The 22,188-nt window shown below is 46.5% G+C and overlaps 1 protein-coding gene across 1 annotated transcript in view; it reads right to left on the bottom strand.

The window, feature by feature from the left end:
* The window catches only part of SHTN1 (shootin 1), a 797,962-nt gene that overhangs the window by 191,151 nt on the left and 584,623 nt on the right, over positions 1-22,188 (bottom strand). Inside the window, exon 11 of the mRNA XM_069611915.1 lies at positions 6,874-6,976. Coding sequence (XP_069468016.1) covers positions 6,874-6,976 — 103 coding nt within the window. The remainder of the gene's footprint in view (positions 1-6,873; positions 6,977-22,188) is intronic.

The raw sequence follows: 22,188 nt of genomic DNA, 5'->3' as shown, positions 1-22,188 counted from the left end.
GAATTATTAACACACATGCAGATCAGTGTATAAACTGTATAGGAGTTGTAATGACGATTACATTTTGAAAAAACACAAAGGAGGGTGGATGTAGATATTAAAAAGTAGAAGGGATAGGGAACAGCCCTGCGGTACCCTACACGTGACTGCAATTGGATCAGAGTAATTATTCCCTAGCTTAACCTATTGTGTACAACCAGTTAAAAAAAAACTGGACCACCTCATGGGTTTCTGGACACAGTCACCTTCAGTTAGCATAGGTAACAAAATCCTAAAGTCTACTGTGTCAAATGTTAATGAATGATCAAGCATAAACAACAGAGTTAGAGCACGCTCGTTTGTGTATTTCAGGATATTGTCCCATGCGCCCGTGTGCGGTGTCGGTACCATGAAATCGTTGGGAACCAGACTGAAAAGGGTTGAGAAGCCGATGTTCTTCAACAAATATTTGCAGTTGGCGAGTGGCTGCCTTCTCGAGAATCTTTGCAGGTTAAGGCTGGCTTAAAGGAGTGATGATCGAGGAATGGTTTTTCCATTAGGGGTTTAAAGTAGAGCCTTTCAGAGTATTTGGGACAATCCCACAAGCAGTGGAAAGATTAATGAAAGTAGAAATAAATTATGTAGGGTATCTGTCTGATGAGATGGAAGACTATTCGGATAAAAGTAATATAGTTGGTAGGTTTAAAGGCCAAAAGAAGGGAGAGTCTTCTGGATGGACTGGGGAAACTCAAAAGTGATGTTAGAAGGGTTTTCCTTGGGCGCAGGGAGAATAGGATTCACAGATGAATTTGTAAGATTTCCCTAAACCAATGCAATTATTTTAATAAAAGAAAGTTGGTAGCCAGCTAGATGAGGCACAGCAAGGGTTACAAAATGTATTTAGAGTGTCAACAAGTTCCTTAGTTTTGTTTAGGACACTAGCAAGATGATTCTGAAGCTAAGTGAATTTTGCCATAAAAACGGCCTTCTTGCAATTGGTTAGGGCAGTCCTAAATGAAAAGATTTACGCCCATAAATGTGTCTTTTCTCCAACAGTCCTGTTTCAGGACTCCAAGAGTATCCAAAAACCAATAGTTGGTATTTCTTCAGGTCATCTTGGTTTAATGGGTGCAATATGGTGTCTATCGTCTGCAGTTTATTCATGTTACATAAGAAACAAGCAAAAAGTACCAGTACTCTGCACAGTTTCTGTAGACAGGCCCTTAAGAATCTCACTTTCTTTGAATGTGGATTGATTTGTCCAACAGATTTTCGCTTTTTGGGAGGCATCTGCAAAAAGGAAAGTATAGAAATCACACAAAATTAAAATGTATCCGGTGCGGTACAGTGCGTTGTGGTGCATTGTGGTGCAAATATCTCAGAAACGGTGTGTCCTAGTGCCTTGAAACCTGGACCTCCAGCTTTGTTCTTTGCGTTGAGACGCTTAAAATTAGCTTTATCCGGTCCTTCTACGCCCACATTGATGTTTTGCTGATTGCAGGCAACCGTCTTGTGTGTGAAGGGACTGAAATCCGGGAAAAGTGGTGGGATGACCAGATGTCATGTAGCCAAAGGTACCCGTACTCTGCACGGGTTCTGTAGACAGACATGGAAAAACACCCTTCAATTTTTGGAAATGATTTATCTTTTTTACTGTTTAGAAGCACTCGCAAACAACCTGTGAAGTTATCACACATTCTTTGCGCTCTTCCCACCCGCCGTCTCACCTGACGCGGTGCAATGCATTGGATTGCGGTGTGTCGCAGTGCAAATATCTCGTGAACGGTGCGTCTTAGGGCCTTGAAACGTGGTGTTCGAGCTGTTTGGAGTTTTGTTCCTCGCATCAAAATGCTTCAAATGAGCTCTGTCACCTCACCTGGCGCGGTGCTGTTTGCTGCGGTTCAGATATCTTACAAACTGTGCCTCCTATGGCCTTGAAATGTGGTTTTCCATGTCCAATAGGGACCATCGACTTTTGTTCCTTGTGTCGAGGCACTTAAAATGAGCTCTGTCTGTTCCTTCAACAATCGCATTGATGTTTCGCTGAGTGCAGGCAACCGTCTTATGTGTGAAGGGACTGAAATCCGGGGAAAGGGGCGGTGTGTTCAAATGTCTTGTAGCCACTAATGTCTGGAGGGTCCTAACAGATAACTAGGCAAAATCTGCTGCAGATTGTTGGTAGGGTGTGGAATTGTATAAGGAACAAACTAACCGATTTTCTGCTATACATAGAGATTATCTTCACAATTGATGTCTATAACTGGGGGCATCAGTGCCGAGAAAATGTCATGCCCTGTGATTCTGGTTAAATCTTCGGAGTTGCGTGAAGATGCAGCAGTATCAAACGAAAGTGCTTGGACAGATTCAAAGATACTAGCGGAGTGGTCCGAGCATGAGGTTGGTAGTGTATCGAAAAAAAATCCCAGGCATTTAGCAGAGAATCAGGTCAAGACAGGGTTCTAGGTGGTGGGAGGATGAAGAAAGCAAGGAAGGCAAATTATATGCGTAAAGCTGATCTGATAGCTTAATAGAGTCTGGGTTATGGAGGTTGTTAGGCAGAATCCATTGCAGTTCCCTTGGGGAGCACTACAGCAGATTAGGACTACAGGTGTCTGCAATAAATTCCCTTTGGTATCAGTCTGTACCACAAAGAATTAGTAGGTAGCTGTGGCTGACCAGTCAGACTTATCTCAAGAGGAAGATAGCAGTATTCAGGGTTTACACATTAGGACTACAGTACTATGGCACAAGGAAACACTGACCAAAGCTTTGTATTAAAAAGAATATATATATTTATTTTACACACTTCTAGTTCAACACATAAATCACAATTATAAAAGTAAGTTAAAACCGTCAAGAAAAGTATATACAACTCCCTATTTAAATTATAGACAAGTTTGAGCAAGAGTGAAAACTGAGCAAAATGGCACAGTGTCAACCAAGCAAAAATGGCACTCTAGTAATTTCTCAAAAGGGAGGGAAAGGACAAGTTATACAGAGTTAACCTCTTAGACAAACTAGCAACACTTCCCAAGCGGATTGTGAACAAGTTAGGCAAGGTAGCACTTTAGCAATTGTCATACATAGGTGAAAACTGAGCAAAATGGCACTTCAGCAATACTTAAAAGTGAAGGAAGAGTGGCTATAAGAGTTTGGTGCACCAACACAGTTGAGGGTGAAAAGCAATCTAGTGAAGGCAGTTCTAACAGATTTAGCCAAAGTCAATAGGCCTGTACCAGAGTTAGTGGTGCAAGGCAATGTGCCCAGGATCAAACTGTTCTAGTAGCTGCAGTCAAGTCTTTGGATTATCGATTCAAAAGGAGGGTGCAGAAGGTAAAAGATAATGTTAGTCGATAGGGGCGGCCAACCCAGGAGATAGGTAAAGGATTTCAAACACCTTTAGCAGTACCCCACGAAACGGGAGGCCTGGTGGAACAATGTACCTGAAAAAGTGGAAGCGGCTCCTGCAGTGGCGGTGGTTCCTGGGAGTTCCTGCAGTTCGTGTTGTCCAGCAGAGGAAGAGAGGCTCTCGTCGTGGAGGAAGGTTCGAGTTACTGCACTGCCCAGGAAAGAAGCCAGCCGCTGTGATGCCGAAATGGATTAAAAGGTACGCTCCTTTAAATTGCGGTCGTGGTGGACGGCTGCCTGACTATCCGGTCTCCGAGTGCAGGGCACTGGCGATTCAACCAAGGCAGGTCCTGGAAGGCGATTGGCAAACTGGTTGGCCCCACCAGCTCAAGGGAAGAAGGCTCTTGTAGATGAAGATCTTCTCTCGTCGTGTTGAAAGAAGTGGTGAGATGCTGCAGCAGGGCTTCACCGGTGGTTCAGTCGTTGCAGATGTCTTTGACTTCTCTCCTCTTCGGCTTCTTAGTTCCACTGGCAACGTCTTGCTCTTCCAGTCCTCATGACCCTGCTTTTATGCAGAAAGACCCCCATTCATACAGCCTAGCTGTCACTCACACAGTGGAGTGGTCATCCTGGCGGGAGACCCTCCAGCCTATCAGGGCAGAGTGCGACTTGTGTTGCTTAGGCAACCCTGCCCAGGGGGCCTACTGCCCCTCCCACACAATGGGTCTACCCCAGACTCAGTGGTGCCGAGGGGAGGGCTTCTTGGCAGAAGCCCGCCAAAAGACGAACAAAGGATCTCCGACCTGGGTTAGGATGATAGAGAAAGACACGAGAAAGAATTATTATTAAGGTTCTGGAAAAAAAAAAAACGGATTAAAGTTGATAAAAATATAAACCGGCGGTGCGTTAGAAGCTGTCAGTAAAAGTGGTAGCCTCGAACAATGGGAAAATCCCATAGGAAAATATTTGCTGTTGAATATTTATGGTAGTAACTACTGCCACCAGCCAGAAACTTTTGAGAGAGGGAATGTACGGTACCCTCTCGAAAATGAACATAACGGAAAAATTATTAACCCTTTCCAGTACTTCCATAGTTAGATGGTTTGTACTGGCTTGGGTCATAACTATTGATTAGTAAAGTCAATGGGGACTTTACATACCCTGGGAGACAGTAGTCAGTCCCAGGGTATGGAGTCTATGTTTGGGGGTCACTATGACACCCCTGTGTTACGGCACTGAGGGTGCTGTGTAACACATGTGCAAAAAGATGGTTCCTATGAGGGTGAGATAAACCCCATAGACATTAAACACAAAAAATAGCCTAGAAAACACATAGCAAACATGCCTGAGTGGGAAAAAGAGTCTCACACTTAGCAGGAGAAAAAAACAAACCTTTCAAATCCAGCAAAGCTGCTGGAGGACTCTATAGGAAAGGGAAATTAGCTATTGAATGAGAATTCTCCCTAACAGAGGTCATCATGCCAGATGTTAAAATCACCTAATAAACGAAGTCTAGAGTAATTAAGAGCTTTTGTGCCCAAAAATGTAGTATGCTTATCTAGAAAATGAGCATATAATAATTTGAAATGAACAATTTGCGAATGGGCAAAAACGAAATGTGTAAATTTGGGAGAGTTTGCCTGCCCCAAGTCAATAATTCAAAATTCGTTAGAAGCCAATAAGACATAGAGCTAAAAGCAACTGCTCGCACATATGGGTGTTTTACGAATAGCCCTGAGAATGTTAACATTGGGAGGTACCAGTAAATGAAAAATGTAATTATAGGTCTCTGTAATGTAAAGGATGTTCTCCAAGCAGAGATTTGGAGGGAGAGCTTTATCCTCAGCAAGGGCCTCCCTCTGGAACAGCCTACCTGCCGCACTCCGTCTTGAGCCTGATCTCCTTAAATTCCAGAAACTCCTTAAGACATTCCTCTTACTTCTCTCTCCCTCTACCCTGTTAACCTCTCTCTCCACCTCCGAGCCTGCACTTGCCGCATTACTACTGCACTTGGTCTATTGACCCATGAGAGTGGCACCTCTCAGCACTTACCCAGTTTCTGTCTAACTGGGTGCACTTGCATTCCCTCTAGCCCCCTTGCACTTGTCCTCCCTCCGCCCTCACCTCCCCCCCCATCTCCTGTACGGTCTGTGCACACAGCACCATCTGAACGTACCATGCCTTGAAGACCGTCTATCTCCCCGTCTCCCCGCCTTGCATGGTGGCGCCTCAAAGCACTTAAACTGCAGAATCATTGTCAGACCTATTTGCTGTTCTCTACATTGTTAATTGTATCATATGCACTTACTCTGCCTGTGCAGATATGTATCGTTCAGAAACTCAAGGACTCTGAAAGACTATTTGTTTTTCCCCTTGTTCCCTCCCTCCTTGAGCACTTTGAAACACTTGCCTTGTGTATAGGTGCTTTACAAATAAACATTACCATTACCAACTCCTTTCCTCTTCCATACCACTACCTACACCCTCTACTATACAAAGCACAATGCTTTCATCTATGCAGTCATTACAAGGGTATATTCCTCTATTCAGTATGTCTTTTTCCTGTTTAACTGCTTTAAACAAAAAATAAAAATGTTACACTAAAAAGAAAATGGAAAACGCTTTACATTTATTTTGCAATGTTTTTGTATTCATCTAACCATATAATAAAAGCCCAAATGTATGTTTGTCTGATGCAGTAGCTTCGCCTGTTGTCACGGCTAGAGGGAGCTTTTGCGTCGGGAGATATAGAGACGATGCCAATTTGCATAGCTTCAGCTGTTGTCACAGCTAGAGGGAGCTGGTGCCTTAGGATATACAGAGACATTGGGTCTCATTACAAGTTTGGCGGTAGCCTTAGCTGGTTAAACCGACAGGCCGCCGTCCAACTTGCGAATTTTTCCGGCTCCCGCAAATGAGCAATTACCGTGTCATTAAGGCCCTGGCTGGAACTGGTAATTGCCCATTTTCGGGCGCCGGAATAAAATCATGAACGGTGCCGGTGCATCCGTCGAGTTGTGCTTGCGGGTGCCGGTCTGCCCACCAGGTCAGACCTGGCAGGCAGAGAGGCACCCGTGAGCACAACTCGGAGTTTGCCGGTCCAGTAGCAACGTTACTACCGGGCTGGCCAACTTGTAATGATGCCCAAGGCCAATTTGCCAATGCTTTGCCTGTTGTCACCGCTAGAGGGAGCTGTTGCCTCAGGATATATAAAGACAATGCCAATTTGCATAGCTTTGCCTGTTGTCACCGCTAGAAGGAGCTGTTGCCTCGGGATATCTGGTGGTCCTACTGTGTTACTGTAAACCTGCACTTTTTCCCATGTACACGGGCTCTTAGTCCACTTATCCAATAAAAAGCATACAACAGCCAAACCCTAATGCAATCATTATTGTGCCCATTGAGATGCTGTTCGGCCCACTTTTAAAAAGAAGTTTGTAAAACTGGGGCATCTTTCCCCGTTTTATCGTGCACATATTTTCCCCAAAGGCTTGCTCCACCATTAATCTCCCCAACCCCAAAAAACGTGCTTATGGCTCAACTTACCAAATTGGATTGGGAGGAGGGGGCGGAGGCAACGGTGGTGGCGGGGGCGGTGGAGGTGCAACCGGGTTTTCTGCTTTCTGGATGCGCTTCTGAAGTTCTTCCACTGCCCAAAAAAAAGGTCATTATGCATGAGTCAGACAATAGAAGCACTTGCGGTTAAAATATTCAGTCAAAACTGTTGGCTTTGCCAATGCTTGTTTTTTCTTTTGCTCCATCACAACATCAAAGGAAATACAATTTACATTCACCATATATATGGTGTACCTGCACATGTACAGTTTCTGCTATCGTATGTGTAAGGAACTCATGGTGGCAACAGTAAAGACAGACAAAAGTGATCACAGTCAAGGGTGTTTATTAAACTGTAAAAGCAGGGTGGAGAAACGCCTAATCTAAACCTAATTCTAAGATGGGAGCAAGCTACGGCCATCAAATGAAAATGAATACAGTCCTAGTGGCATCTTGTCAAATAAAAGGGCTTATACTAAAAGAAACCTATTGCCAAACAACTAATTACAAAAAGAGTGTGGGATCGTATTCATAAGAAAGAAAGAAGTGTTCACAAATGATAAGTTAGGATGTGGTAGCCAAGGGTCTCCTTTCCCCACATTTTGAGCACGGGACAAGATGGGGCTCCTGAGCACAGCACACTCTCGAGCTTTCCCAGCACAAGATGACAGTTCTGTTATCAACTATCGGGATGGATGATGGTCAAGTCTCTTTTCCCTTAAAGGTATCTCGCCTTCGAGGTCCTGATGGATTCGAAATAACTAAATAAAAGTTCCTTTAGCAAATGAACTTTGGATGATGACTTTACACCCCTGGATCTCCCTCTTCCAGGGATCCGATCCTAAACAAATTTCTAGTGATATTAGGACCTTCAGTGGGTTCAATATCTTGCTACAGAGGCCCGGATATATTCAAAATAACAAACACAAAGTTCTCTTTGGCTTGTACTTGCGGTGATGATTCTTCACCCCTGGGTCCCCCTCTTCCGGGCGCAGACCCCACTCGATTCTCATCCTCCGCCCGTCAAATTCACTATGGCTTATTCACACACTTTAGGGTGATGGTTCTTCGCCCCTGGGTCCTTCTCTTCCGGGGCGCAGACCCCTCTCGAATCTCAGCCTCCTTCCGTTGGGTTCAGTATGGCTTTTCACAGAACTTTAGGGTGATGGTTCTTCACCCCTGGATCCCCCTCTTCCGGGCACAGACCCCTCTCGCCGGTTTGCCTACCTCTGTCCGGTTCACTGTGTCTTTCCTACCATTCGTGAGTCTTAATGTCTTTTTAAACAGTTCACAGTGGACATTCCTCTGTTGGGTTCACTCTTGTCAAACACTGTTCATAGGGACTTTAGGCTTCGCCCCTGTGTGTCGGTGTCCCTCCGTCGGGATAACTTTTGCCAACTTTTGGTTCACACTCTTCGGTATTCCCTTCCCTTAGCTTCTCAATGGTTTCAAAGAATAGTATTTCCTCAAGTGCCGGGGGGGGGGGGGGCGACAACCCTCTTCCGCTGGTCTTTCTGGCCTCCCTCAATTGGGCTCAGGCCTTTCTTTTGGGATCTCCCTCTGCCGGGCTCGGACCCGAGTGCCAAGTGGGACAATCCACTTCCCCTGGTCTTTCTCCTCTATTGGGATTCGTCTCCCGTAGCTTTCAATGGTTTACCGGTTAAAGACTTTCGACTTTGCTGAATATAAGGAGATAGATCCAAAGAAGTTAGCTAAGGCTGCTGACTTGTGGGTTGCCAACAGGGCTACTCATGAGGATTTTGGGGCAACTCAGAAGAAGGATGAGGGAAAGCAGCCAACGAAAGATAACAAGGAGAATTCTAATACCTCCAATCCAGAAGAGGCCCCCAAACATAACCAGGGTAAGACAAATGGGAATCCAAATAGGGCTAGTGAATACTTTGGTGCCCAACCAGAGGGAGGTCAGCAGAAACCCCCATTACAGAGAGCATTTGGTAAATGCTATGTTTGTGGGTCAACTGACCATGTGAAAGGAGATCCCAGATGCAACGGTAAACCTGTAGGGATACACACTGCCTCCTTAACCTTCTCCCCAAAGAAGAAGTACAAATGGCTAGTGCCCACTTTCAACTATTTGCTGAAGCACCCTTGGGTCTTCAGGCAACTATATCCTTAGAGTCCTTGAGTCTGGGTAAGAAACATAATATGGATGTGTACAACTCCATTCCAGAAAACTCTAGAGGGTATTATATGGACAGTGTTCTTGTCAATGGCCAGGATACTCCTGCCAGGAGAGACACTGGGGCCAGCAGAACAGTAGTGGATGAAAGCTTTTTCATTCTCTGGAGGCCCTGTCCAGTTGGTTCCAATTCTGCCAGCTCTTATTCAGTGTAATAATATGACAGTGAGGATATCCCTGTCAGTGTCCAGAATGAGGTGGCTGGGAGAGTCCTGTTGAGGAATGATTTAAAGGCCTCCCAGTGAGAGAAAACAGAACCAAACCTAATTGGCCGGAGAGGCAACCTTAAGAGACCACTCTGAACCTGTGGGAACCTCTACAGAAAACCCCACTGCAAGCCCTGGTGTTAGTAAGTTGACCTCTAACCCAGGCAAATTTGAGGCTAGTATAGTAGGGAAATGGGAGCCCCAACCAAGCTCCATCATTGCCCATCCAATGGTAAAGTCTTTGACTCCCCCTGCTTCTGGGGAAGTGGTGGATAGACAAGTTGGACCCCTCTCTAGGCCTGTGAGAACTGGTAATTTTCAAAGCGGGTGGAAAACCAGGAAAAATAGGTCTAAGGCTAAACACCTTAAGACTATTGGAGCTTCTACTGAAGACTACAATGTAAACCCTAGTATTAGGAGAGAAGCTTCTAAAATAGGTAAGGTCAGATCTCAGAGGAAGTGGCAGCATGTAACTTGCTTGACCACAGCCCCTCCAACCAAGATACCTGAGACCCAACCTGCTCTTGTGAGAGAGGTGGTGAGGAACCATGGAGGCCCCTCTAGATTAAAGGGATTCCTTTCCAAGGACCCCTTGAAAAAGCATATTGCAGGTTCAGAGGTTGTTACAACTTCTGAGGGACTATTAGAACAGATCCCCTATACATTAAAAAAGAGAGATGTACCTCAACAGGTTTGTAGGTCATATAGTCTACAAAGGGAAACCATTGGTAAAAAATGTCCTAGTAAGGGTTACAAAAGGTTGCTGGTGTACTCCGCAGGCCATTTACCCTACTTGCAACAGGAGATCCATCCTTGTGGGGATTAGATCCTCCTGTCCCTTAGTCTGGGGTGCAGGGGATGAGTGTTAGGGAGAATTCTCCAGAATGGCTAATTTCCCTTACCTACGGAGTCCCTCAGCAGCTTTGCTGGATTTCTAGGATTTATTTTTCACCTGGTAAGAGTGTGAGCTTTCTCCCACTCTTACGTGTGCTTTTGCTGTGTGTTATACATTTTGTGCTCATGGACTATGGAGTTTCACCTACTCCATAGGCATCGTCATTTTACTGTGTGTCACACAGCACCTTTAGTGCAGTGACACAGGGTTGTCTTTTTAGACTTCCCACTATTAAACTCCATTTTCTGGGACTGACCACTGTCTCTCAGAACATGTAAAGTTGCCATTTACTTTACTAGTCTTTTTAAATTTACAGACCCAGTTCAACCTATCTTCCATAGAGTACTGGAAGGGTTAATAGTTATCCCTTTTTGTCTGTTTCTCATGGAACATTATTTTGTTCCCCTTTCTCTAAGATTTGGCTGGTGGCAGTGGTATCTACCATTTTTATTTCACCGCAAGCTATGAAAATAGCCTTGGTACCGTCAGAGGCTATGGTGGTAGCCTTGAACTTTAATCCGCTGGACCCCTTTTAATTTTATTTGGTTCCGGTGGGATTTATTCACCATTTCTTTTTGTAAAAGTCTTTCTCGTGTTTTACTACGCGCGCCAAACCATGTTTGGTTCCTTTGTTCGCCGTCCTTGGGCGGGCTTCTACACAGAAGCCCTCCTTAGGTGCCTGAGTGTCTGGGTGGACAGGATGTGAGGGAGGGGTTTGAAGCCCCCTGCACAGTGTCTCCTTGGAGACCCAAGTCGCACTCTAGTTTGATTGGCTAGGTGGCTGTCCTGCCGGGACAGCCACCCTGCTGGGTGATTCACAGCCAGGCTGTGTGAATGGGGGTAAACTGCTTAAAAGCAGGTCTCTGGGACTTGGAAGGCAGAGTCGCCACTGGATCGAGAGAACCAACAAGAAGCTGAAGGAAGACGACTGCTGCAACTACTGGACATCCCGGTGAAGCCCTGCTGCAGGTCTGAATCGCCTGAAACTTCGACGACAGAGGAGATCCGCAAGGAGTTTTCTCCCCTTGAGCCTGGTGGGACCAACCAGCTCACAAAGCACTTGGACCTCCTCTTCAGCCTGGTTGAATTTGCTGTGTTACAGGAAACCGGATAGCCAGTGAGAGAGATTCCCTTTGTGCTTTTAAGGCGCGCACCTTTTATTCAAAGCTTTGCTCTGCTGCTGGCTTCTTCCCTGGGCAGCGCAGCACCCTCCAGGCTTCCTCGTCTTGTCAGACCAACAGTCGCTTCAGGAACCGTGAGCCTGCAGGAACTGCCAGGAACTACCGCCTCAGCTACAGCCTTCTTCTTCATCTAAGGTACTGTTCAAATCCGGTCGTTCGTTCCGTCCGACCGCGGTGAAAGTGTGTTAAATCTTTCGCCTCTCCGAAGGCTTGTCCTTCTCTACTCTTTCGAATAACTTTTCCTCTGACCAACTTCGTTTTGAACTCTTGGCAAAGACTTAACAGCGAACTACTCTGAACTGTGTGATCCTCTGCAAAGACTCTGAACCATTAACATTGGCCCAGGCCTATTGATTTGAATCCTAGTTGTAGTAAGCCTTTTCTAGATTGCCCTGTTGGTGTTGTTGATTTTTGATAACCTTGTTCTTTTCCCTCCCTTTTGTGCTGGAATGCCATTTTGCTCACACTTGATTTTTGAGCTTAACTTGTCCATAATTGATTGGGTGTTGTGTAGTGTATTAAGATTGTGATTTTCTGCTGCTTTATATTAGTGAACTGTTTTATAACTGACCGTGTAAATAAATGTATATTCTTTTATTCAGAAACCCTGAGTCAGTGTTTGCCAGGAACATAGTAATTTCTGTCCTTTGTAACTATTTGCCCACTGCTCACTTTACTCTTGAGATAAGTCTGGCTGCTCAGACATCGCTACCACTTTACTGTGTAGTAGAGGTTTCCACCAAAGGTGAATTTGTACTTGCACTTGCAGTCTTAATTGTGTGTGGTGTTCCCAAAGGGTACTGCATATGATTCTGCCTAACATACGGCCAAAGATAAGTCTTGTGGTTCTGTTCTGGATGAGTTGCAGAGGATGCAGGGCAAAAGAAGGGAGGTTGGGGAAGAGGCTTTTGCAAAAGAACAAGAGAACCAAGGCTCAGGAGACAGTGAGCCGCTGGGGCAAAGTGAGAAAAGGTTGAGTACCTCTGAGGAGGTGTAGCTGATAGTTAGACTTTTTAGCGATCTCAGAGATGTGAGAGGAGAAGGAGAGAGTTGGGTCGAAGATGACCCAAGGTTTTTTGCCTTGCAGGTGGGTGCGGGAGCAGGGCCAAGGGAGGCCGGCCAGAGTGAAAGTGAGAACATGGGAGCAGGGGTCACAATGAGAACAATCTCAGTCTTAATGGCATTGAAGCATAGGTCATTTGCAGCGCACCATGACTGAATAGCGGACAGAGCGAGGAGGAGGAGGCGGCTGAGGGTAGCCTGAAAGATAGTTGCGTGTCATCCGCGTAATACTGGAAGTTAGAGATGAAAGTGGCAATCACACGTGCCAAGGCAGCCATATAGATGTTGAAGAACCAGGGGGAGAGGTTAGATCCCTGGGGAATGCCACAGGTTGAGAGAGCAATAGTAGGCTCTGAGATCCACCTGTACGTGCATTGTTACAACAAATGTGGCAGTCGTCCCTGCCCTACTCATTTCATCAGTTGTTCCTGTTATTTGTTGGCACACAAAGTCGAAAACGTTTGCTGAAATATAGCTGATACATGGGTATCAGTACATTGGAGGCATGAAGAACCCACATGGATCCAAGTAGTGCTATACTAAGGAAAATAAAAAAAAAAAACAAGGATGCATGAGGAGTTCCAGAGCAGGCCATAGTTTGGAGTTTTCATGTAAGTTTCCCAAACATGCAGGAACTCCTCAGCACCCTCACAAAAATGCCCCAAATGCAGGGAAAAGCACATTGTTCTGTAGTATAGGCTTGCAGAGAAAGCCTTCATAACGAAGCAGAGGATAATAGAGGCACACTATGTAGCCACAACAGAATTTGGTGGTGGGAGAGAACAGTAAGATGAGGGAGGATTGCATTATAACTGGAAGACGTAGCTGGAGTTAAGCTGAGCAGTGCAGTGGGCTAAGGAGGCGCACTGCCATTAATAGGAGACATGCTTTCACTGTATGTAGGACGCTCCCAGGTAGTGCCTGAGAACAACTGGTTCTGAGAAAGCGCTTCAGATGACTTCTACTTCCGTTCACACAGTGGAGGGTTTATTGAAACAGTACTTAAATCTCAACTCCTTGAGACTCGGCTCACCTTGAGACATTTCCTTGTTGCATCTGTACAGATTTTCTTGTAAAGTTGGAGTAAGTGAAGTGCATGAAGCACCATCCACAAAGGCAGGTCCCTCGGAGCTCTGAAAATGTGTGTTAAAGTATTGGATGATGGTAGCTTTAAAAATGGTTCATCTTGCCCAGAGCTGGTTCGGCTTCCATTAGGATGGAACACTGGACGCTGTGTTCTACCTGACACACTGTCGGAAGTAACCCCTGAATAGGTCTGGGATTAAAATGTACTCATAGACTCTGCAGCTAGGTCAAGAATTCTAAAGTTGAATTTTCTGTTTCTCTAACTTAATTGGCAACATTTCACTGCCCGGAATAAGCTCACTGGCAGTTTCATAGCAACAGTGTATTTTCTGCATTCACTAAACTTGATATCTGCAACTCTCATTCAGAGGTTTCTTCATTAGGGCGCAGTCCAATATTTTCTGCACACTGATCCTTTTCAAAGCTCAGGTCTCCTGGGAGAGGAGGACTAGGGAAGCACCACTTTATGTATTGTGACGATTTTGAGTATGTTGTCCCGCTGCCCAAGGGGGAGACCTTTTTCATGGGGTCAGGGCGGTGTATCCACAGTACAATAGTACCCCTGGGGGTGGTGCACCAAGGGAGGATCACATGGGGAAGTAATCCCCCTATGGGATCGGGGGAGACCATCACCAGAGAATGCAGTATCACACTGCTTTAATATATTCAACCCCTTCTCCAACCTTAAATCCTCCTTTCCCCTCCCCGGATAGAGCCAATGTATTTTGTTGTCAAGTCAGTCAACCTAACCTACATGACAACACTGAAAAACTAGAAAGTAAAAAGTATCATGCATGTAGCTTTAAGGCTGGTACTGTGACAAAGAAGATGGCCGGGAGTCCAAGGATCACTCGCGAGAAGCAGAGCGAGCGGTCTAGTTTAGTTTAGTTTAGTTTATTATTTGTATAGCGCCGCCTGGCCCAGGGGCATCCAGGTGCTTGGTACTGTTACAACAGTTACAACACCAAAATGTTACACCATACAGTTTAGTTAGTTATTGTAATACAGTTATAGGTAATATACATATCATACATATTTACACGGATTATGCAGGCAGTGCATGCATTAGTCGGAAGAGTTAGTGTTTCGGACTTCTTTGGACAGAATCCAGGTTTTGGCCGTGAGTCTGAATCGGTGATAGGATGGTTCGGATCTGAGATCGACTGGTAGTGAGTTCCAAAGTTTAGCGGCAAGCACAGGGAAGCTGGTGCCTCCTGCTTTTTGGAGCTTAAATCTGGGGATGTTTAGGCAGTGTGCTTGTCCTGATCTGGTTGGGCGAGATGTGGTATGGTGCGTGAAGTTGTCTGAGAGGTATCTAGGTGCTTGGTTAGATAGGCATTTATGTGTGAGAGAGAATGTTTTATATTCGTTCCTCTGAGGTATGGATAGCCAGTGGAAGGAACGTCTGGCGTCAGAAATGTGCTCGTGTTTGGGTATGTTCATAGCTGCTCTTAGAGCGTTGTTTTGAATAACTTTCAGCTTGTTAATGTTCTTTTGGCTAGTACCCAGGTATAGGGCGTTGCAGTAATCTGCTTTGGAGAGTACTAGTGCTCAAGCTAATGTGGTGCAGTTGGGGGTCGAGAGGTAGGGTCTGCTAGCGTTGATGAGTTTACAAGTGTAAGCGGTGGCGGATGAGATGGCGTTGATTTGTCTTGTCAGTGTAAGGGAGGAGTCAAGGTAGATCCCAAGAGTTTTGACATTGTTGGAGACTGTGATGTTGTTTCCGTCAATGGTAAATGTCTGGTAGAGTTTGTCAAGTTTGTTGAGTCTGGATTGGGTGCTTATGAGAAGTAGCTCGGTCTTGTCGTCGTTGAGGCAGAAGTCCATGTTTAGCCATCCATTCTTGGATGATGGAATAGATGTTGTTGAGTACTGTGGTGTCAGTGGCATAGTCGCCTGTCAGAGGGATGAGTATTTGGGTGTCATCTGCGTAGTTCGTGTAGATGACGCCCAAACGGTCCAGAATGTCGAAAAGAGGTTTAGTGAACACATTGTATAATGTGGGGGAAACGCAGGAGCCCTGGGGGACGCCACATGTGACGGGGGCTGGTTCGGCTGAGGCTGTGGGAGCAAAGACCCTCATAGATCTGTTGTTCAGGAAAGACTGAATCCAGGCATTGGACTTGTCAGAGAAATTAACTGCTGAGGATAGGTGTTTGCAGAGAATGTCGTGATTTACCAGGTCGAAGGCTGCCGACAGGTCGAGGAGGAGCAAGAGGGCAGGTTTGCCGTTGTCTTTGAGATTGTCCATTTGTGTTTTGAGATCAATCAGGGCTGTCTCAGTGCCGTGCCTGGGGCGGAAGCCTGACTGTCTTAGTCCAAGTAAGTTGTTTTTCTCTAAGTGGTTCTGGATCTGAAGGTAGGCAGCTCTGTCGTCGGGACACTGGGGTCCAGCGTGGGTTTCTTGAGAAGAGGTAGAACCCAGGAGTCCTTTAGGTTGTTGGGTACTGTACTGGAGATGAAGGATGAGTTTATGAGAGATGTGATGAAGGGGGTGAGATGTTTGGCCGCTTCTTTGATGACTGGCGCGGGACAGATGTCACCTTGGCATTTGGAGGGTTTTAGAGAGTTAATTATGTCTTCAACTTCTTTGGTGGTGATGGTGGAGAATTGGAATCGGTTGGTGCCGTCCAATCGTGAGGAGGGGGAGGGAAGGATCGGGTTCTCTGTGAGGGTGAGTCTTTCTTTCTTTGCCTCAATTCTGGCTTGTAACAGCAATTTTGCCAAGGAGTGCTTCTTGTATGTTAGTGCACCAGGAGATATCTTTGATGCAAGTGTCTGGGATGAGAGATGGGGACTCGAGGTCTCTTAGGATATTAAAGAGCTCTTTGGTGTTGGATTTGACATTGCAGATTCGCTCATTGTACATGTTTTTTTTAGTTTGGATAATTGCTGCCTTGTAGGTATTGGAGGCTAGGGTATAGGAGGTTTTATTGTTGGCTGAGGGTGATTGTTTCCACGCTATTTCCGCTTGCCTTTTGATTTTACGGAGAGTTTTTAGTTCGGGGGTGAACCAAGAGTTGAGATGGGCGCGTGGTTTGGCTTTTCGTAGTTTGAGTGGTGCTACGGTGTTTATGGCCTTGAGAATGGTTGAGTTATAGAGGTCTACTAGTTCAGTGGGGTTGGTGATAGTGGGTGAGAGGTCGATGATGGGTTGGAGTAAAGGGAGGAGTTTGTCGACTGTGATATTTTTGCTGTTTCTAGTGAATGTGTGTGGAGCGTTCGGGAGGGGTGCCGATTTTTGTATGTCTTTGTCAATGGTGAATGTGATGAGGTGGTGGTCAGTCCAGGCGCATGATGTATTGGAGAGGATAGTGGTATTACAATTGAGGTCTGCTATCCAATCGAGAGTGCAGCCTTTGTTGTGTGTGGGTTGAGAGATGTGATGGGTGAAGCCTAATTCTGAGATGGTGTTAGCAATGGTACTTGCTATGTTATCCTTCTCGTCATTGAGTCCGAGGATGAAGCCCCAAGAATAAGTAATTGTGAATTAGGTTTGGTGTTGTTGGAGAGCAGGAGAGCTATGTCTTCATTGAATGAGAATATGTGGCCCGGCGGCCTGTAGATAAGATGAGTGGTGATTGTGCTTGTGATTTGAAAGTTGGATGTGATTGATTTTGTATGTGTCTTATGGTGAGGGAACTTTTTGCAATAATGGCAACACCGCCACCTTTGGAAGTTTGTATGTCTGTGCGGTAGATGGTGTAATCGTTGGGGATGGCTAGTACTAGTGCGGGGCCTGATGCTGCGTGGAGCCAAGTCTCAGGTCTAGGTCATTGAGAGAAATGATGTCGGCTAAGTATAGGGCGTGTGCGGCTAGAGATCTAGCGTTGATGAGCGCGCCTTTGATTGTTTCGGTGGTCGCTTGGTGTGGTTTTTTATTGCGTGTGCAGGGTGAGGAGGTATTGGGTTGTGGAGTGGGCTGTTTGGGAGATGCTGAAGGGCATATGGTGTGATTAGCTGGTATGGGTTTGGTTTTACTTTTTCTTGGTCTTGCGTTAGGAGTGGTCAGGGATGTGTGTGTCCTGGATCTGAGGCGGTCGAGTCTGATTGTGCCTATGCTGGGATAGGAACTCCTAGTAGTGTTGTTCTTAAAGGTGTGAATGCAAGGGCTGGTGGCAAGCATGGTTTTATGGGTGCTGCAGGTGTCTACCAGGGGGTGGGCTTCAGTAAGGGCCGGCTGGAATGGTGTGGTGTTGGGTAAGAATGGAGTGGGACAGGGGATGGGGTGGTGTCTCGGGCATGCTGGTCTGCTAAGACCATTGGGGTGTGAGATGAAATGAGATCCTGTGCAGGGTAGGTCAATGGGTACTAGGCAGATGGGAAACATGATGGCAATAGTCCAGGTTAGCATAGCTATTGTTGCCTGGGTGATGGTGTGGCTGATAGGATGCCGAATCCTTAGGGGCATAGAGTCCAGGTGCTGGAGCAGAGGCAGACTTAGTGCTGTTAGGCTAGTGCTGCAGGAGCTGCGGGCTTAGTATTACACTACCGTGTTGCGGTACTGCATACGAAATTGGGCGCAGTGGTCATAAATGCAGTTGTCAATATTAAAGTTGGAAAAAAGCATTCTTGGAGCTGCAATATAGTGTCTACAGATACTACAAGCAATACAGTGTCTATAGATAAAACATGCAATAACAGGCGCGGGGGTCAGTACAGTTGTCAATATGCAGGTGTAAGGCAATCTTGGAACTGCAATTACAGTACAGTTGTTAGGGTACTGCGTGCCTTATCAGGCGTAGTGGTCAATGTAGTTGGTAATAAGCAAGTATAAGGCAATCTTAAGGCTACGAGACAGTGATAGAATATAATGTGCATCAGTATAGTTGTCAGTATGCAGAGGTAGGGGCAAGCTTGGGTCTGTGAGCTAGTGTCGGGCTGCTGTCTGCAGAGTCGTGCACGGTGTCATAGTGCAGCGTTAGTGTGCTGATACAAAACCAGGATTAGGGCTTTGAGATAGTGGTAGGTACTGGGTGCATTAAACTGTGTGGGAGTGGTAAGGCGTGGGTGGCTAGTGCGAGGGCAGGTTAGGCGCTGGGCCGGTATCGATTCGGTGATCAGTAGCAGGAGGGTAAGCGGTGCTCGCGGTTGTCGCGTGAGGAGGTGAGTGGGGAAGTTGCAGCACTGAGGGTGTGTATGTGAGGCGGAGGCTTCACTAGCAGAGTGCAGACAGTGGGTCTAGTGATGTTAGCGTTGCATGTGGTTCTAAGGTAATGTGTGTACGGGCTTGCAGCACAGCAAACATTCAGAGCTAGTGGTAATTAGAGTCAGCATAACATTTTGTTAAACATCACATTTAAGCATTGACAAAGTTAATATGTGCCGCAGCATTTTGGAGGTGTCTGGGCCGTTGGTGATGGCAGTGGCGTGTCAGCAAGGCCATGAGGCGGTTCTGTGCATGTGTCGGTGGCCAAACATAAGGGTGGCACAGTTAATATCGGTGAGCAAAGTACCTTGAGTATCTGCGGAGCGGAGGGATTGTGTTCCGGGCCGGATGCAGATGATAGGCTTGGCAGGCGCGTGAGGTCGGTAGCACTGGAGAGGGCAATGAGAGGGGCACGAGAGCCGAACAGACTAAGCGACCTGGGGCAACTTGAAGTGCGGCACGCTCGGTCAGCTCAGTCAGGAGTGCCTTACTTCCGTGCCTTGGTTCTGGGCGAGCGTTCGCCAGCCGGCGATTGCGATTGGTTGTTGTGGCTGCTGGTAGCCAATCCAGAAGCAGGCTGCAGATGAAGGGAAAATGCTCAGAGGTGGGTCCTCAGAGCGAGGCGGCCATCTTGGGACGGATGGGGCCCACGTTGGAGGTAATGGCGAATTTCAGGCATTTTTCGATCCAGTGTTTAAAGTCGCATTTAGCAGGAAGCTGAATGCTAAATAGTAGTTGGATATCTGGCTGCTAAATATTGGGCAGATATTTGTGGCAAGGCGGCGTTGTTGCAAAGTGCACAGGACTGAATCTAATTAAGCATGCTGCTTACCTATGAATGCCCACATGCTCTCATGTGGAAGAAGCTGCTCCTGCAGCACGAGGGACGCGGCTAGAGCTCCTGCTCTGCTGCCGTGAACGATCGAGGTAAGGCAGGAGTGCCTTATTTCCGTGCATTGGTTCTGGGCCGGCGTTCGCCAGCCGGCGATTGCGATTGGTTGTTGTGGCTGCTGGTAGCCAATCTAGAAGCAGGCTGCAGACGAAGGGAAAATGCGAATTTCAGGCGTTTTTCGATCCGGTGTTTAAAGTTGCATTTAGCAGGAAGCTGAATGCTAAATAGTAGTTGGATATCTGACTGCTAAATATTGGGAAGATATTTGTGGCAAGGCGACGTTGTTGCAAAGTGCACAGGACTGAATCTAATTAAGCCTGCGGCTTACCTATGAATGCCCACATGCTCTCATGTGGAAGAAGCTGCTCCTGCAGCACGAGGGACGCGGCTAGAGCTCCTGCTCTGCTGCCGTGGAAGATCGAAGTAAGGCTCAGTCAGGAGTGTGTTATTTCCGTGGCTTGGTTCTGGGCCGGCGTTTGCCAGCCGGCGATTGCGATTGGTTGTTGTGGCTGCTGGTAGCCAATCCAGAAGAAGGCTGCAGACGAAGGGAAAATGCTCAGAGGTGGGTCCTCAGAGCGGGGCGCCCATCTTGGGACGGATGGGGCCCACGTTGGAGGTAATGGCGAATTTCAGGCGTTTTTCTATCCAGTGTTTAAAGTCGCATTTAGCAGGAAGCTGAATGCTAAATAGTAGTTGGATATCTGGCTGCCAAATATTGGGCAGATATTTGTGGCAAGGCGGCGTTGTTGCAAAGTTCACAGGACTGAATCTAATTAAGCCTGCGGCTTACCTATGAATGCCCACATGCTCTCAAGAGGAAGAAGCTGCTCCTGTAGAACGAGGGACGCGGCTAGAGCTCCTGCTCTGCTGGCGTCGAAGAACGAAGGTCTAGCTTCCTAATACCAGTGATTGGCCCAAAGCAGTACATTAATCCCACACGGGAGTTTAGAAACAGCTCAAGCTCAAACTAAAGAGCAGCTGAGACGCGAGAGAGAGACGTCCTCCAAAGAGGAACAGCAGGAGACGTACAAAGGAGCAACTGACGCGAGCCGCAAGAGAACACCAAGCCGCAGGAAAAAGAGAGCCCGAGCATGGTCCATCATGAAAGGACTACTCATGTTGCTTCCAGGTGAATCCTCTCTGCCTCCCAGGGCCTGGCGAAGTACAGAAGAGACAGAACATGAAACCAGGGAAAAGGCATCAGAACCGCGGTACACCGTGCTGGACCCCCGAACACTCCTGGAGCCTCAACAAGGGACACGGCTGCCCAGGAACTGCTTAGAGGTCCGGAGGAGTAACGGGGTGAGTTTAGGAACTGGAACGAGAAAGTCTGGGACCCTGATGAAAGAGGGGGTCTGGCACCCTGAAGCAAACGATGAAGAATTGTATACTAGGCAGGAGAATAAACCAAGCGGCTACAACGCAACAGTGCAAGTCTGGGACCCGCACCCAAGAGTAAGAGGGTCTGGGACCCCAGATGAAAGAGATGGTCTGGGATCCTGAAACAAGCGAGGGAGAGTTGTATACTTGGCAGGAAAGTGAACCAGGGGGATACAACGCAGCAGCGCAAGTTTAGGACCTGCACTCAAATAAAAGATCAAGAATAAGAGAGTCTGGGACCCTGAGGATAAAAGAAGCAAACAAGGAAGAGTTGCATTCTTGGCAAAGAAATAAACCAAGCAAAAACTACGCTGTAGTGTGAGTCTGGGACTGGTACCCATTTGAGAAGCCAAAGTTTAGAGCGAAGAGGATCTGAGACACTGTGAGAGAAAGAGAGACGGCCCATGAGAGAACACTTGCTTGGCAGGAGAATGAACCAAGCTGTGTAACGTATTGCGAGTCTGGGACTCGCACCCACATGAGAGGTTGATAAAAAGAGGGTAAAAACCCCAGAACTGACTAAAGGAATCCTACGATTGGTAGCGGGCTATGTCAAGTTAATGGGGATAAAGAAGTATGAACCCAAAATGCATTCCCTCCTGGATTGTTTAGTGACATTATATGTAAGTGAGGCATGGTATCACAAGACACTGACACAAAAGGTACAATTTGTAAAACCTTTATTAAAGTTTCCGGGTTTGGAAAAACTTTTATTTTGCCCTATAGCTAGGATGGGAGTAGTCTCTACCATCAAATAATAAATATAACAGTCCTAGTTGAGTCTGTCAAATCAAAATGGCCTACACTAACAAAACCTAATGCCTGCCCTATCTCTTGTATAAAAAAAGTGTAAATGAGAATATGTATGCAAAGTAAAGTCTGGCTCAGGTTCTTAACACAAAGGCCGTTCAAAACGTGGATCAAGGCCCGCCTGGCCTTCCACGTTAAGTCTCCCTTTCCAACTTTCAAAACACAGTTCAAATAAGGTTCACGTCAGACCCCCTCTGCCGGGCTCAGACCTCTTAAAGTTCAAAACACTTGCAGGGGTTCCCTTCCCCAAGCTTAATTCACATTCTTTAGGGGTCTCCTTCCCCTAACTTATTACACTTCCTGTTGCCCTCAGTCGGGCTCAGACCATTTCCTGATGTCGAAGACTTTCAAATGTGTGTGGATTTTACTATAGACCTCCACAGGACCACTTTGACTTTTCTCTTCAACTCGCACTCTTGTGTTGTTCGTCCAAGTGCTTCTTCAT

Source organism: Ambystoma mexicanum, chromosome 8 (assembly GCF_040938575.1).
Source record: "Ambystoma mexicanum isolate Mex_15411 chromosome 8, UKY_AmexF1_1, whole genome shotgun sequence".
NCBI lineage: Eukaryota > Metazoa > Chordata > Amphibia > Caudata > Ambystomatidae > Ambystoma > Ambystoma mexicanum.
The sequence above is the reverse complement of the archived record's forward strand: the minus strand, read 5'-3'. Positions and strand labels throughout refer to the sequence as shown.